This window comes from Pempheris klunzingeri, chromosome 14 (assembly GCF_042242105.1).
Source record: "Pempheris klunzingeri isolate RE-2024b chromosome 14, fPemKlu1.hap1, whole genome shotgun sequence".
Classification (NCBI taxonomy): domain Eukaryota; kingdom Metazoa; phylum Chordata; class Actinopteri; order Acropomatiformes; family Pempheridae; genus Pempheris; species Pempheris klunzingeri.
The window spans coordinates 12,159,243-12,176,131 of NC_092025.1; the positions used below are offsets into that span (position 1 = coordinate 12,159,243).

At 40.0% G+C, this 16,889-nt stretch overlaps 1 protein-coding gene across 1 annotated transcript; it reads left to right on the plus strand.

The window, feature by feature from the left end:
* Positions 1–5,521: 5,521 nt before the first annotated feature.
* Positions 5,522–16,079, plus strand: slc47a1 (solute carrier family 47 member 1). Its single transcript, XM_070843368.1, has 17 exons — positions 5,522–5,734; positions 6,151–6,252; positions 7,472–7,540; positions 7,653–7,801; positions 8,351–8,393; positions 8,838–8,882; positions 9,940–10,037; positions 10,689–10,786; positions 10,869–10,982; positions 11,504–11,571; positions 12,191–12,299; positions 12,665–12,740; positions 12,825–12,894; positions 13,029–13,161; positions 14,234–14,328; positions 14,771–14,875; positions 14,999–16,079. Exons 1-17 carry the CDS (start codon positions 5,522–5,524, stop codon positions 15,371–15,373), a joined length of 1,962 nt encoding a protein of 653 aa, XP_070699469.1. The 3' UTR covers positions 15,374–16,079.
* The last annotated feature ends 810 nt before the right edge of the window (positions 16,080–16,889 follow it).

The following is a 16,889-nucleotide window of genomic DNA, read 5'->3' on the forward strand; positions in this document are numbered from 1 at the left end:
CATTGAAAATGCAATTCGCTAATGCATACAATGAAACAAGTAAGTGACTGTGGAAGCCAGCAGTTAGTTCTAAAACCCATAATAGTCACAACAAAATGGAAAATAACTTTGTTTCTCTGCCTGTTACCTTTTGTATAAAAGCCTTATCCTATTGCATTTTTATGTCATGGTACTTCATAATAAACATCATAAGAACATTATCTATATTTCTTACATTATTTTCTTTTATTTTTTCTTATTTTCTTAATTTCCTAATCTGAGAGGCTATGTTGATGTCCCTGGCTGAGGAAGACATGGGTGTGGCAGTGAGGTTTAGGGGAGCTATTTCCTTGTACACTCATCCCTGTCTTCTTGTTAATGTCAGATGATTGACAGCAACGAGGGGGGAAAGTAATGTGTGTATACATATAAAAACAGGTAGTAAACCATGTCTTTGTCATAAGCCGATAATAAAGCTGGTAAATACCAGTTTGCACTTTAATCACCAGTGAGCATCCATCTGTCTCTTCTTTGACAAATTCTCTACTGCACAGACTGTGACACCAGTGATGTGATGTGTCACCTACATTTACTCCAGAGCAGAACTCATCAAAATATATTGATTTATGCTTTTACACCACAACATTTATCTGTAGTCCCTCTGAATATTAGGCCTTCACCACAAGATCATCTTATAAGATATGAGGGGTTGTTATAGAGTACAAAGTTGAAATTAGTTACAACAATAAAATGTTACTTTTATGTTGCAATAGCATCATGCATTAATAAAAATTAATAAAGATATGCAATGATTCCTCATCGGGAAAGACAAAGTGAGTACTTTTACTTAAAGCCTAGATCAAAACTCCAGCGAAAAAAAACTTGTGTCTCCCCCCTGTGACCGTGAGTATGTAATTACACAAACGTGACGCATGCTTTTATTTTGATTTATTTCATTTATTTTGAGTTTCTTTCTTATCTGGAGCATCAGAAACTTTTCTTAGATGGCTCTTAAGTTGTCCTGCCATACCCTGCGGTGTTGTGCTGTAGTCTGTTGCTACAGTTGCAGTTGTGCGGCCTTTAGCTCTGGGAAACAAATGATTGCTGGAAGAAGAAAAATGCATCACTGCTGGTCAGACAGAGCGGGCATGTTGGCACAGATGCCAGATTTGAAAAACTCCAATATACTGCGAGTACAGAGAGATTTACCTGGTGTTGATAGGCTTCATCAGCATTGCATGAACTTGTTTGGCGAGATTTCGATGGAATGGATGCTCATTTATATGCAGAAGCCCTGTGCTACAACTTTAGGTACATTTTCCTGATGATAATTTTGTACTTTTAATATAGGACTCCACTTCCATATTTATTCAATGCAGTGAGGTGGTGGTATCAGTGGTGGAAGAACTATTTAGATCAGTTGTGGTAACAGTAGTGTCTTCTAAATACAGAAAACAAAATTGACCCATTCATCAGCTTCAATTCAAAGATCTATTTCATTTAATTTCCATTGTGAAGCATATAGACAATCATGATGATGCTCTGCTCTACAAAGCCAAAATGCAATAACAACACAGTAAGTCAAAATGGACTGTTTTACAATACTAATAAATTCAGTCACAGAAATGTATATATTGTTGCACACTAACTACAAACTGCAGGTAAAAACCAAACTGTAGTGACTGCACTCCACCTGCAGTAACTGATTTACATACCTGACTGGTTTGCAAACAGTTGGTTTTTTTTACATACCCAGCAGCCATGGAGCAACTGTATTGTTTGTTTGGACTCTAGCTTCCAGCCACCCGATGAATGTAAGTCCTATGTTCTGTTTTGCTGTTTTTGTCTTGTCTTGCTGATATCATGGAGAAATTGCTTGTTGCACTAGTGGCACATGTCGCTTCTTAGAGGTAAGCACCTGCTGATTATGATACACTGATGCTGCATTTGGTTTATAAACTACTTATCACCTCTGTTTAAGTAGATTCAATGTCTATACCACTATTGTTCCACTCTTGCTTTGTCATATGTCAGTTTAAGTGGTATTTTATCAGCAATAATATTAATAATAGAATTTCAGGCAGTAATTCACAGAAGCAAAGCCCTTGGTAAATATTACATATTGTATTTAATTTAAAAAATGGTACTTTGGATTGCGCTATCAAATCTAGGTTTACTCCATAAGTTGCCTGATTCTGCAGCTTTGGCGGATGTGTAGATAAATAGATATATTTTCAAACTGTACAGGTTACCTTGAGCTAACACTTGTTTTCCTGAAAGACAACAAGAAAAAGTAGTATGCAGCCATTTCAGCGTTCTTTAGGATGTAATTATCTATTTAGACCATCTTAAACCAAACAAAATGTACAAAGTCCAAATCAATGGGGCAACAGGCTAAATTTACAAAGTAAAAGCCCCAGAATAAGTCTGACATTGATAGTTAATGACAATTCAATGCGCAAGATTTGAACTGTTGTCCGTTATGAACTAATGATGCCAAAATGACACAAATAAATTCACAGTTACACTTTATTATATAAGACCAAGTATGAGCACAGACCCCATGTGGTGCGCCAGCGTCTGCCATTTCAGCCTCTGATTTGATTAGTGCCCTTTTTGCAAGACCAGTGGCATGCTGGCCGTTATGTCTTTGAGTGTCAATCAATCAATCAATCAATCAATCAATCAATCTTTATTTATATAGCGCCAATTCACAACAGCGTTATGTCAAGACGCTTTACATGAAGAGCAGGTCTAGACCAAACTCTTTAATTAGAGAGAGACCCAACGATTCATGAATTCAAAATTAAGGATTCAAGAATTCCCACATGAGCAGCATCAGATATTATATTATATTGAGCAACAGTGGCAGGAAAAACTCCCCTTTAACGGGAAGAAACCTCGAACTGACCCAGGCTCAATGTGGGCGGCTTCTGTAGGGGTCCGCGTTGGGTGCAGGTTGGACAGAGAGAGAGAGAGAGAGAGACAACACAAACAGCAACCAACGTACTAGCAGTGACTATAGCACTAACAATAGGAATGTGACTAACAGATTAGCAGTATGATATTATTGAAAAACATGACGAGTGGCTGACGATCCGCAGCAGTGATTCATGAACCAGAGAACCACATCAGCAGGACCAGGACCAGGATCCACAGGAACCTGAGAGATGAGAAAGCACAGAAAGGCTCCGGGGAAGATAGCAAGTTAGAGGCAGACATTTGGCTGACATGAGACACAATGATGGAGAGGAAGAGGAGGATAGAGAATAGAGGAGCTCAGTGCACCATAGGAGTCCCCCGGCAGTCTGAGCCTATAGCAGCATAACTAGGGGCTGGTCTGGCTTATTTACTCACTTTTTCCTGATCCAGTTAAAAAAATGTTTGTATTTGTATTTGTTTTACATGAACTATGACCCAATAGTGAAAAAATGAATCATAATAGAGATACAATAGATAAATAAATAAATAAATAAAACATTTTCAAACATTTTTCCATTTTTCAAACATGAAGTGCATTATCCAAACGTCTTTTTCGGTTTTATGTGAAGGTAATTAAAAATCAGTCTAAAAGGACATGAAATTAAGATTTTACAACTTGTATATCTGATAACCGCCCTTAAACCTATAATCCACTTTTCCTCACATTTACAACTTCTGCAGTTATGACTCTCTGCGTTTGAAAGGCAGTATTTGAGAATGATTAAACCAAATAAATCATCTCGTATCGAACTGTCAATCATTCAACTGTCAAGGTGAGACAAGACGGAGTCAGATCAGATTTAAAAAACAAACAAGCAGAACACTACAGACACACTCGAAGGGGGAACACAGCGACCAGGAGACTATGCTCTTAAGGATGTGGACAAATGTGCATATTTATATGTGTGTGTGTGTGTGTGTGTGCATGATTTCATAGGCCTCTCTTCCCCACTAGAGTGAGGCACTAACCAACTGAAAAAGGTCTCTTCAGCTGCAGGCTTACATGAGACATACAGATTACCATTTTAACACACAATGTCATTCATGTTTGAGGCTTTCAGTGTATTTCTGTGAAATCCTTCCTTTCTTAGATTAGAGTTGTTTGTTATCTTCTTGTGTTGTTTGTGTTTGTGCGACAAAGTTGTATGATGTTTTGTTTTTTTTTATCTGATATTTTTGCAAGAAATGTTGCCAGCAGAATTTCAATGCACCACATTCAAAAGAGTAATTTATGAACAAATGTTAATATGGTGGATCTCTCCTCATATGAGATCTCTAATTTATTCACTGGTGCATTTGCAGTAAAATGGATTTAAATACAAAGTAAAGATTGGATGGTTTTTGTAACTCTACATTTCAATAAAGGTGAGAAGGATTACAGAGCAGTAGATATATCGCACCTTGTTATCATTAGTGCCGCCACTACTTTTGTAGAAGATTTTGATTTCCCTCTGTCCTGTCAGCTCACATAAGCTTCTTAAAATGGCCGGCCTGTATCTGCTCACTCTTTTTTCAGTCTTCTTGTACTTCCTCCTGTGATTTTGACTGAGCATAGAAAGTGCCAACTGTATTAGTAACACCTCCCAAGTGAATTTCATGCATTATAAGCTTTGGACCTTTTATAATCTGCACGTAATATTCAGTTACAGCTTCTTATAGCGGCTCTTAAATGTAAAGTCAGATCAAAAGATCAAAGGCTAGCAGCAATTACAACAGAATGTGCTCTTAATGTGACATTGTACAACTGATGAGCTAGTGGCCTATATACTTGATAGGCACATGCAAAGATCTCCTCTTTCTCACTGCACGCTGTGTCTGCAGATGCTGGTGAATGAATGTTGAAGTTAAAGAGCTCTGTGAGGAAAACATGGACGAGTGCAGCTTTGTGTGCATGGGTGACCATGTTTGTTTATGTGATAACTGCACGAGGAGTGCAACCCCAAGGATAAAGTCAATGGTCGAAGTACACTCAGAGGCAGATAAGATCACTGGCCAATACATGTGGACACACACGCACATGCGTAAACACAAACAGCATGGATGCCCTGTAAGTAATTAATCAAAGGCTGCAGAGCTTTTGCCATCAGAGCTCTCTGTGTACACCGTTCAAACAGGAATTCCTCATCAGATTACTACTGAGCCCTGTAAGACCACACAAACACACACACACACACACACACACACACACACACACATGTACACACCTAAATATGTTAATCAAACATCATTCACTCAGTACAGTACAAACACTCATACACACTGTATTTCCTCCCTCCTTCCAGCCAGAAACACTTATCAAAAGTCTTTTTGTTCTTTTACACTGTCATTGTCCGTTCCTCTGTCTTTTGCCTCTCTCCTTCATTTATTCTCTCATCTCCAAACAGCAAAAGTTAATGAAGAACCTGACTAACTTGTTTCTAAAACCTGCCCCTCTTACCCTTGCTCTCTCTTTCTCCACTCCCTCCCTCCCTCCACTCCCTCCTTCCCTCCCTCCCTCCCTCCTTCACCCCTTAGCTTTTCTCCCTTCTCTTTCCCTTCTCTCTTATTTTTCTGTCTTTGAATGGAGAAGCTGGGTTCCCCAGAACCTGCACACCCATCGCCGGGTGCAGGGCCAGTTGCTGGGATTTCTGTTGCCAAGGAGTCAGGGGTTGAGGGCGATGAATCAGTGGCGGTGGTCAGCTCCAAACTGTTTCGCTGTGCATGCATTAGACACTGGCTACCACTGGTCTACAGAGAAGAACTTTACCACGTCTTACGGCTCACAGGCCCACTGGTGAGTAGGGGAAAGTTGAAGTGGTGGGTGGGGGGATTGGTATGCTATTCATAAAGTGCTGTAATACATTTGGTTACTGTATTCCTTTGTTGCAGAGTTACTGTTGAATTACAATCAAACAGTGCAATTAGTTACTAGCTCTGATATATATATATATATATATATATATATATATATATATATATATATATATATATATATACATACACACACATATGTATATATATATATATCCAGTAAAAGATTACATAAAATGGTGCCTATACTGTATGTTAGACCAAACCTGATTTCAAAACACTGCCCTCTAAGCTTTCTGAACCCAGTTAACAGCATTGATTTGATTTACTGCATCAGTTTCACCTGATTAATGGTGGCCTGTTTGGAAATTAGTCAAATCTCTTTGTTTGTTTCTACAGCTGCTGTCTCGGATACTGTACTTCCTCATGCCGTTTGTTATCACTATATTCTGTGGTCACATTGGCAACTCAGAACTGGCTGGATACGCGTTGGCTTCAGCGGTACGACCTGTACTACTTTATAGACTAATTAATTTTACTTCGTGCGACTTAAGTAGTACAACTACTACGAGTTTACTGTCCTACTACTGCTCCTACTGCTTTTACTACAACAGTAATTTTCTCTACTACAAACAATTCGAGTATTTAAGTAATTGTGTACTTGCAAATACCAAAGGGATTTATCAATATTCTGACATTACATTACAAAAGGGCAAAGAAAAACAAATCCACATCAACACCTATCATGTCACCTAAAGAACCAACATGGAAAACACTGCTGAAACTGTAAAGAGCTGTTGGACAATCAGTTGGGCAAATCCTGTGTGGCTAGCTCAACTTTTCACATAGCAAGCCACAATATACAAACTGGGCTACAAATGATTAATTTCTTGGGTGAATGCATCCAACTGAACTATCTTCAGTTTCATATCTCCAGTTTATGTGGGTACAGGATAATACTCAGAGTACATCCCTCTATCTTCATTTTGGAGAGATTACAAAGAAAGCCTGGTGCAGGGCGTCCACACACACTTGTGAGATCATAATGAACTGAGGCAGGAAACAGTGGCACTAGATTGAATAAGCCACTTGAAGTGCCCTGTGCACCTAATCTGTTTTATGCCGTCAAGTTTGTGTTAAAATACCAAATATAGTTACAGCCAAGAAGTAATTAACATAACACTTTGATCAGACAAATCTCTGCCATTTGCCATCATTACATCTCAGAGTGGGTAAAATCTTACAGGGAAGGGTCCCTTCCTGCTTCTTAGGTTAGATTTTATGTAAATAGCAGCGCACCATAGATTTTACCGTCTGATCATGTTTCCCTATTGTGAAACTTCCTCCTGCCAGGATACTGTCTTACTTTGCTTGAGACACAGCAGGCTTTACTGTTTTCTCCCTCTGAAGTGTTTTCTCCACACACATCTTTAATGGAGTACCTGTAGCTCAGCCATGGCCACCTTTCCTCCACCTGGCCTACAGTATTCATATGTGTGAGCACACAGTGCCTGCTGGACTGCTTTTCCTGGAATCAATCATTTTCTACCGAGGAGTTTCCAGGAACTATTGAACTGCAGTTTGTTGCTCAGGTGTAGGGATGCTGGGTGTCCAGAGTACATACTCAATACTATAGTTATAGACATAAACAAAAAAGGGGAATAAGGAAAAAGCATTTTATAATTAAAGTCTAACCTGCAGTTTTTGTTCCACTTCTCAGACCATTAACGTGGGCATAACTTCAACAGGCTATGGCGTTGCTGTGGCTTGTGACACACTCATTTCTCAGGTGAGCAGACCACATTACCTATGTCCTATTGTTGTCTACAAAAAAAAAGATTTAAATGTTCAGTCTTTAACATCACATTCCGCTCACTTTTTTTCTCGCTTGTGTTTTGCAGACATTCGGCAGTAAGAACATGAAACGTGTTGGAGTCATTCTCCAAAGGAGTTCCTTGATCCTGCTGCTGTTGTGTTTGCCCTGTTGGGGTCTTCTCATCAACTCGTACAACATACTGCTCCTTTTGCGACAAGAAGATGAGGTGGCGAGGTAAATTCATAGTTTATGACAAGGATGCATTAATACCTTGTGTTTGTTCTGCATTGATGCACTGTACTGTTAAAATGTTGTTTAAGGAAAAAAACAAGACCCATATCTTAATCTTTAGTGCCATGGTTGTTATTCTTATCAGCAATACTGTTGCCTTTATTATCCATGTATCATTTCAGGTTAGTGTGTATACATGTATCTTATATAGGCTAGGTAAGTTCAGCTTTGTATGCACATTTTTGTAGATATTTGTGTAATCCCAAAAAATAAAGTGCATGCTATGTGAATGTCATGCATGCAGCTTTATGCACCTGGACATGTGACTCCACCTAAATGCAGAATATTATAATTAGATTCCTGTTATTTTATTTAGGAATTTAGGAACTTAAGCAACAAAGCAGAAATTTTATGTGAACAGACACATGTTTTGGATATTGCTTCTATAGGCAAAAAGAGAGGCAAGAAAAAGAGGCATATCTGCTTAGAAACTGCATTATTGTGGGTGTTTGTTCTGTTAAATGAATATTACTCTGTTTGCCTCCCTTTCAGAATTGCCCACCTCTATGCGATGGCTTTTCTACCAGCTGTTCCAGTGAGTGTGCTGAACTGAAACACTCCCCAGAGAAAAAATAGGGGAAATAAAAATGTTACTGCCTAATTCAGTACATGGCGTATCATGCAATATTCTGCAACTACTTGAGCTACAGCATTGGCACATTAAGACATACTGTAGACTCTGTATAAACCAAGAAATGCAAATTAAGTATAAGTATCAGCTTTTTTAATGATGCTTGAGGGATGTGAGGCAGCCAACAGGAAATATCTTGAGAACAGTAAAATAAAAAAATAAAATAAAATGCAGACACACAAAATAATAGCAGACTATTAATGAAACTTAATTACTTTTCTGTTTCATGAATTCGCTTTAATCAATTGTTCCGACAGTACTCGCAATGTTCCATCCATTTTCAGTGCACAAAATGAGGTCTACCAGTGTTACTCTTTAGAAAATCCACTTTTTCTCTCCCTGTTACAGGCCATGTTCCTGCACCAGCTGCAAGTTGCCTACCTACAAAACCAAGTAAGTTTATGAGAAGAAACGTGTGCCATCTCCTGCACTTATTTTCAGTGGGTGTCTTGTCTCAAATGAGCCTCAAAAACTGTTTTTACTTATCAGGTTAATTATTAAGTATCGTATTAAAAATATTAGTAGTTGTTAGAAATTTGTATTATCATTATTCAGCAGAAGCAGAGGACTTTAAACATTTATTGATGTGAACTGGAAAAAGTTAAATGTACTTATGTTAAAATTAGTTTATTGGAATATTAATTTTCAGATACAATTCATGCAGTGCAGCGCATACACTGTTCACCTCTGCTGCTGCTGTCTCTGTACTTATAAACAGGTAGTTTCAACCAACTATTGAAAAGTTACTACAAAGGCTAACTTCTTACCTTTCCTTCACTTTTGAAAAATCCAAAAAGTTTGAGTTGTTCTTTTGTATGCTCAGCCATTTCTTCTTATCTCTTCCCGCTGCAAGTGGAGTCACTCAGCGCTGACCATCAGACCATCACGTCATCACACACAAACACACACACACACACACATTCACACACGATATGTTTCTGTTGAGCATCACATATGGTCACATTCAAAATATATTTTTAGAGCTACACCAAAACGTTTCGGGCAAAGGTCCCGAAAAAATGACCTTTCGATGTTGATGGTTTAGACATCCATGCCTTCCTCAGTCTAAATCAGCCATCAGCTCAAAATGTCAGTTCATCCAAGACTTTGGTTTATGACCAAATACCTGCAAAACTAAAGACAGCCCATCAGCCTCGGCTGTACTTGCTGACATGCTAAACTAAGACAGTGACATGGTAAGATTTATACCTGTTTAACATCAGCGTATTAGCATTGCTTGTTAGCATGCAGATGTTTAGCTCAAAGCACTGCAGTGCCAAGTACAATAGCACCAAGCTGCTAGCATGGCTCCTGACTCTTAGTGTTGTTATCAATGAAGTGCTGTGTTGTTCCTGAATTTGTTTTAAACCTGCATAAAATATACTCCTGCAGTCTGAATATTAGCTCTATAGATTGGATCGCTGATTGTGTCCTTTTTTTTGTCTGTCAGGGGATCATTCTGCCTCAGATGTATACAGCAGCAGTGGCAAACATTATAAATTTGGGCACCAACTATGTCTTGATCTTCAGCCTCGAGTTGGGGGTCGTGTAAGTCTTTCACGCTGCTTCTAATTTCCTTTTAATGTTTGATGGACTTAGTGCTGCTTGACGTGGCATCAGGCTTCAAGCGACCATGACCAGTAAAATATACCAGTTAAGCCTCTAGAATTTAAAGCAGAGAAACTCTCTTTCGCTCTTCTGATCACTTCACTGTTGTCCAAATAGGAGAGGGCTGGGGGCTGATGCATAGCCAGGAGTTTGGAAAGAAGAGGACAGGAGGTCAGAAAACTCATTATGCATTTTAATCTTTCTAAGAAGAATGACATGTTTTTTGTTAAAACACAGTGAGCAGTACACTGATGTTTATTGTTTTTGTACTTGTATTTAGAGAGGGAGGCAGTATAGGGCAGAGAAAGAAGAGAGAGCAGTTGATCCTGGTCCAGCTGGATAAACATTTGATTCAACAGGCAGTTGACTTAATCCCATATCAAGCATGGACTCCTGCAAATTTCCAAGGTTTATTGTCAGACTCTTAGACATCAAGTGCGTTCAGACCACAATGTAAACTGTCTCAGTGCTGACCTCCTATGACTCCTCAGTGTGCAGCCTTGCCTAGAGCGGGATGGAGTCACACTAAATGTGGACGGTCACTATACATCCCCCCCAATATAAAAGTTGTTCTATCATGTGTGTTTACAGTGGATCAGCAGTTGCTAACAGCCTCTCTCAGATCACCATTTGCCTGCTGTTGTATGGCTACATCAGATGGAAGAAGCTCCATCAGCAGACGTGGGGAGGTGAGTTGTACACACAAATGTGAATATTAATCACTAAATGACCATAACAGCATTTCTGGAAACTGTTGTCCACTTTCTGCAGGCTGGTCCACTGACTGTCTACAGGAATGGGGCTCCTATATGAAGCTGGCTGTTCCCAGCGCTTTCATGGTCTACTTTGAGTGGTGGATCTGGGAGGTTGGGGGTTTCCTTGGCGGTCAGTGTCGTTTGCTTTGGTCGTTTTGTTGTTCTTTTGCTCCTTTCTTTAAAGCAGCATTCGAGGGAATCTTGGGGAAAAAGCATCAAAGAATGATAGTCCCAAAATTTTGTGTGTTGGTAAAAAATTAAAGTTAATTAAAATTGAAGAACTCAAATCACAAACCAAGCCATTTAAAACAAAGTACACAAAGTAAAAATTAGTTTTCTTTGTAAGGCTGTAACACACGGCATCCTCCATCCACAGTAACTTGACATCATAGATTCACCTTATTTTGCCATTAAATTCTGTTATTGGATGTGGATACTTCTCCACCATCAGTGAACGAATTAATAAAAAAATACAAGAAAAATCTAATAGTGCCATATGTGGGCCATGTAAACAATCTGGCCTCATTCTTGTGCCTCAGTCTGTTTACTTTCTGTGTTTGGTCAAACATTTGTGCAAAGTTTCTTAATGTCCCTTCTAGACATGATGAGAAAGTCTTTCTAAAAGTCTGAATCTAACCTTTTTCATATCAGGTGTGCTTGGCGAGCTGGATCTTGCTGCCCAGCATGTGTTGTTGGAAATAGGAGCCATAACATATATGGTATGGATCATCCATGTGTTCATTTTGAACCATTATGTATTAAATAACAATAATTCAACAGTTGAGAAATGAGAAATAGTCATTTCAGAGAAGAAAATCGATATCACCTTTAGGTCTGTTTGTTAAGTAAGGACCTAGATCCAGGAGGAGATTAGCTTAGTTTAGCAGTAAGACTGGAAACAGGTGGAAACAGGTCATCTAAGTCTCTCCAAGGTTCAAAACTATGACCGCCAACATCTCCATAGAGCTCACAAATGAACATGAATCTCATTTCTTGCATTTAAAAATGAAAAAAAGACAATTTGCAGTTTTATGGGTGGCCACTGACTTGTCTTGTTTTCACTTAGCTGCAGAAAATGTGTTTTTACATTTCTGTTAGTGTACAGATTTTATAAATGAGATAACTAATCTGTGGGTGTTAGAGGTGCTGGTCTAACTATTTCCTCCTACTTCAAGTCTTTATGCTAAGATAGGCTATAACCGCCTCCCTCCTCCAGCACTGCATTGTTATTGTTACTAACTCTAGATAGTGAATAAGCACATTTCCCAAACTATTCCTTTAAGTCAGCCATGTAACTGTTTGTAACTGACAGTAAAAAGTCATATGGGGTCCTTGCAGTTCCATCTGGGTGTCCATGCAGCTGCCTGTGTGCGTGTTGGGAATGCTCTGGGGGCCGGGAACACTGCCAGGGCCATGGTCACCTGCAAAGTATCGCTGATTCTATCAGGTACTATATGAGGTCACATAGGCATGAATTTGTAAACACAAACATGCGTTATTAACATAATAATAATAATATAAACCATGCCCACTAAAAATGACTGATTCTGAGTGGTTGGCAGGTGTATTAATTTCTACTAATACAGTATAAATGGACACATTAGACGTAGGTGTGATCAATAAATTAATCTCTGGGTAAGGATAGGAGCACCACAGCTTACTTAAAGCGCTTGGTGTTTGTTTTGTATTTTGCTCATGTTAGAGTCGTGCAGCTTTTAATTTCCAGTGATTTTGATATTTGCATGAATCTCAGTGAACGGCTTGCATTACAGTCGTAGAACATACAACCTGTCAACCTTGTCTTTGTGATAGGAACGCTTGCTGTGCTCCAGGGTATTGTCATTGCTGGCTCTAAGTCCGTCATTGGCTACATATTTACCTCTGATGAGTGAGTTTCAGACCCACACACGTTCATTCTTGCACCATGTAAAAGCAACTGTGTTTTTAATGATTCTTCTTCTACTGTCTGCAGTAAAATTGTGGCGCTTGTCTCAGAGAACTTCAATGTCTACGTATTTCTACAATTCTTTGACGCAATTCTGGTACGTTACAACAGAACAGAACAAATGTTCTTGTCTTGTTTTACACTGAGCTCTTGTGTTGAATAGTGCATAAAGCTGTTTGCTTCTTGAATCAGCCTTTTTTTCCCCTTGTTTCAATCTGTGTGTGTTGTCAGTGTGTCTGCTCAGGGATTCTTATAGGATCTGGGATGCAGAAAATTGCCGCCTTGTCCAACCTGGTGTGTTACTACTGCATCGGTCTGCCAGTGGGGATAGCACTGATGTTTGCTGCCCAGCTCAGATTATTAGGTAGAGCTCTCTTCCCATTTTTATCTCTGTACGCTTCTGCAAACACAAAAAGAAATAATTCCAACGAGCCTCTGATTTCTGTAGACAAGTTCAAGACAGTTCATTGTTATCAGATACTTCCGATACCTTTGATTACAGTGATTTTAATGAATGAAAGAAAACTCCTCTGCTAAACCACCACAGTACTACCCCTAAAGCCATGGATGTGCATGTGAACCCCCTGCCAGAGTGAATAGTTGTGGTCCACTCAAAGTGTGTGTGCACTGATAAATGTGCACACACATACACACACAAGTTTACACACCTTGTGAGGTGTGCATCTTCTTGCTTGTATCTACATTTCCACTGGTTAATCATGAGGAACTTAATGTTTTTTTTTTTTTTTCTGCGGCTGTGGCTCAGTGGTAGAGTGGGTCGTCCCTCAATCAGAAGGTCGGGGGTTCGATCCCCAGCTCCTATGGGTCAACATGTCGAAGTGTCCTTGAGCAAGACACTGAACCCCAACTTGCTCCTGAAGCATGGCTTCAGAGTGTGAATGAGTATGAAAGAATAGTCTCCTCCAAATTACATTTCTCCTGTATGATTGATGTGTGAATGGGTGAATGAGGATGTCATGGAAAGCGCTTTGAGTAGTTGAAATAACTAGAAAGGCGCTATACAAATACAGACCATTTACCATTTACCATTAATAACTTTGGTGATACCCTGACTTTTCATCTTACCCCCATCTCCTCAGGTCAATTTTTCAACTTGTCCAGTACTTTGGTTTATGAAATAAACAAATGGCATTCCCATCAGCCTCAGGTGAACTTTGTGGTCAATACTGATTAGCAACATGCCAGCATGCTAACACACTAAATTAACATGGTGAACATGCAAACATTACCTGCTAAGGCATGTTGTGAATATGTTAGCATGTAGCTCAGCGCACAACACACCTTTACCGTAATCTTTTTGTCCTAAATATTAGGCACTGTATATCATTTGTTTTTCTTGTCACCTCATTTTTTTCCTAGCATGTATGAAGTGAGCACACTGTAATCTATGTGTGTATTTGTGTCTCTCTCATTAGGCTTTTGGCTGGGTCTCTTTATATGTGTTGTCTTAGAGACGGTTTTCTTCCTTTTCTTAATCTTCAAACTCAACTGGAAGAAAGCCACACAGAAGGTAGGATGCTCTTATCTTTCTTTAAATGATGCAAGGCAGCATTCAAACCTGTCCAAAGAGGATTGAGGACGGGAATGTAATTGGGATTATCAAAAGAAACTTGCTATTAGGGACATATTTTGTTGTAACGGAGCTCCATCTGTTGGCAGTTTCATTGTAAATTCTGGCATCCCAGCAACCGATTGAATTTTGGCAGCCTCTTAAATTTTGTTGTGTCATGGCTCTTTTTCTTTTGCATAGCTGCATCTCTCTAAACTCATTCACAAAACACAGAAAAGCATAAATGTTAGAGCTGAACGTCGTACACACATGTGCACATTCAGACATTCCACAAAAAATTACATTTTAATAAAATGACTTTGCAAGAAAGTAGAAATATATATATGTTTTGTAATTGTGGGAAATTTTGAGGGAATAAAAATATTTATTTTGATGTTTTCAGGCTCAACTGCGAGCTGGAAAGAAAGTGGTATTATTACCAAAGCGTCGCACTAGTACCATGCTGAATGAAGCGATGGTGCCTGACATCTCTGGCTGTCCTAACACAGTAAGTGCATGTGTACATTATGCTGGTGTGCAGGTAAGCAGGGCGTTCTCACTTCTTTGCTTGTGTCAGACATACTTGAGCTACTCACAAACTGATTAACAGCAGCATCTTTGCTCCCTGAAGGCCCCGCTGGATGGTGAAGTGGTCCCTGAAGAAGATGGCTACAGTCCTGTAAACACACAGGATCAGGAGCTGAAAGCGGTTCATGAGGCTGAGGGTAGCAACACAAATGCAGGAGGGACCGAGGTGGAGGCTGAGCAGAGGAAAAATACTTCGAAAACCAAACCTCATGCGTTGCTTTCTGTCACTCAGCTGATTTTGCGTCGGGGACTGGTCTTCTTGGGTTCAGGTCTCATTTTGGCCATAGGTGTCGTTTTTCACATTGCGTTCCCCATACCGGAGCCCTCTGTCAAGGGTATGGCCAACTTTACCCTGCACTGGTCTAATGACTCCACTCCTACACCACTGGCTCCACTGGACCTGACCCCAAACCTCTAAGCTTTCTCTGGCCTCTCCATGTGGCTGAACCCACTTCTCACAAATTGACAATTTAGATTTACGAGAGAGAAAAGTGTTGAATTCCTGTCTTAGGTTTCACGGCCTACTCATAGGCCTGTGATGTTATTTTGTAAAACTACAGAGTGAAATCAGATACCGGTTCTGTCTTGTTTAGTGTAAAAAATGTCTCACTGCACTGCTGAGCAAATCCACTGAACGCTGGAAGCCAATATCAGATGAGGCTGGTGGGATGAACAAAGGTCTTATTACAAAGATTGTGTTTTAACCTGTTCTGCCTGAGATGCTCAACTGGGACTACAAGACACATTATAAATCCCTCACTAAAAGACCACGTAGGCATCAAGGAGCAGATGTTCTTCCACAGATCGCTTTTGATTTTACCAATTTTTTATTCTTGTGTTGATTTACATATTGCACTGTGACATATATTTTCTATCATACCTACCTTGAATAATTTTTTGTGTTTTAACTTTTACGCTTGACTGTAAATATCTAAATTTGCATGTATACATGTAAATATGTAATACACAGTATAACTATATGAGCAAGCTTTACATTACGGCGTTGTCATCCTGTTTCACTGCCACTCTGCCCTGGTATTCCTCAAGACAGAGGTGACTCTTAAATAACAAGCTAGCTGCTTTGTACTGTAGATCTATGGCCAATGATATAATGTACTGCCATATGACAGCACATCAATAAAAAATACTTTTAAAGTGTATAACAATGAAACTAACCAAAGCTCATGTATAATGGGCTCCAAAAGATAACTATTTGCATACATCACTAGGATGCGCTCCTCTTCAGTCATGCTACCATGACTGTGGCTTTCAGCCAGAAGAAGATGTCGTCAGGTGGCGACCGACTTTCATTAGGCGCTTGGAATCTGAACCACAACGCCTTCTGGTCGGCGGGTCGGCAGTGATGGCCAGTCACTACCCATCTTCTCCTGGCCTCCAGCTCAACTCCTCCTGTCTATTCCAAAGCCAACAAGAGGCTCTCTCTGCTGCTTCCCCCAACCTGCGTACAGCTCTCTTTCGCTCTCCTCCTGCCATTCCCAGTGCTGTGAGCATCTTCCACATGGACTGTGCTGGGAAACCTCTGCAGCCTACCTCCACTGGGAATAACCAGGCCTGCCAACCTTTGTCCCGGCACTGGTTGACCAAGTCCTGGTACTTGGTGGCTTTCCTCTCATAGGCCTCCTCATATCCGTCCTCCCACGGGACCGTCAGCTCAATCAAGATGATCTTCTTCTTCTCCTGGGACAATATGACCACATCTGGCCTTAAGGATGTTTGGATGACCGCGGGGAAAATCAGCTTTCTCCCCAAGTCCACCCTCATCTCCCATGATGGTGCTGTTTGTAGGAGGCTCTTTTTTGTCCTCTCAGAGGAGGATGGCTTCTCCCCTGCCCTGACGAACTGGATCGATGGACCTAGTCTTACATGGATCTTCTGCTTTTTTGTTCTCTCCTGCTCCAATATATCAGCGAGCA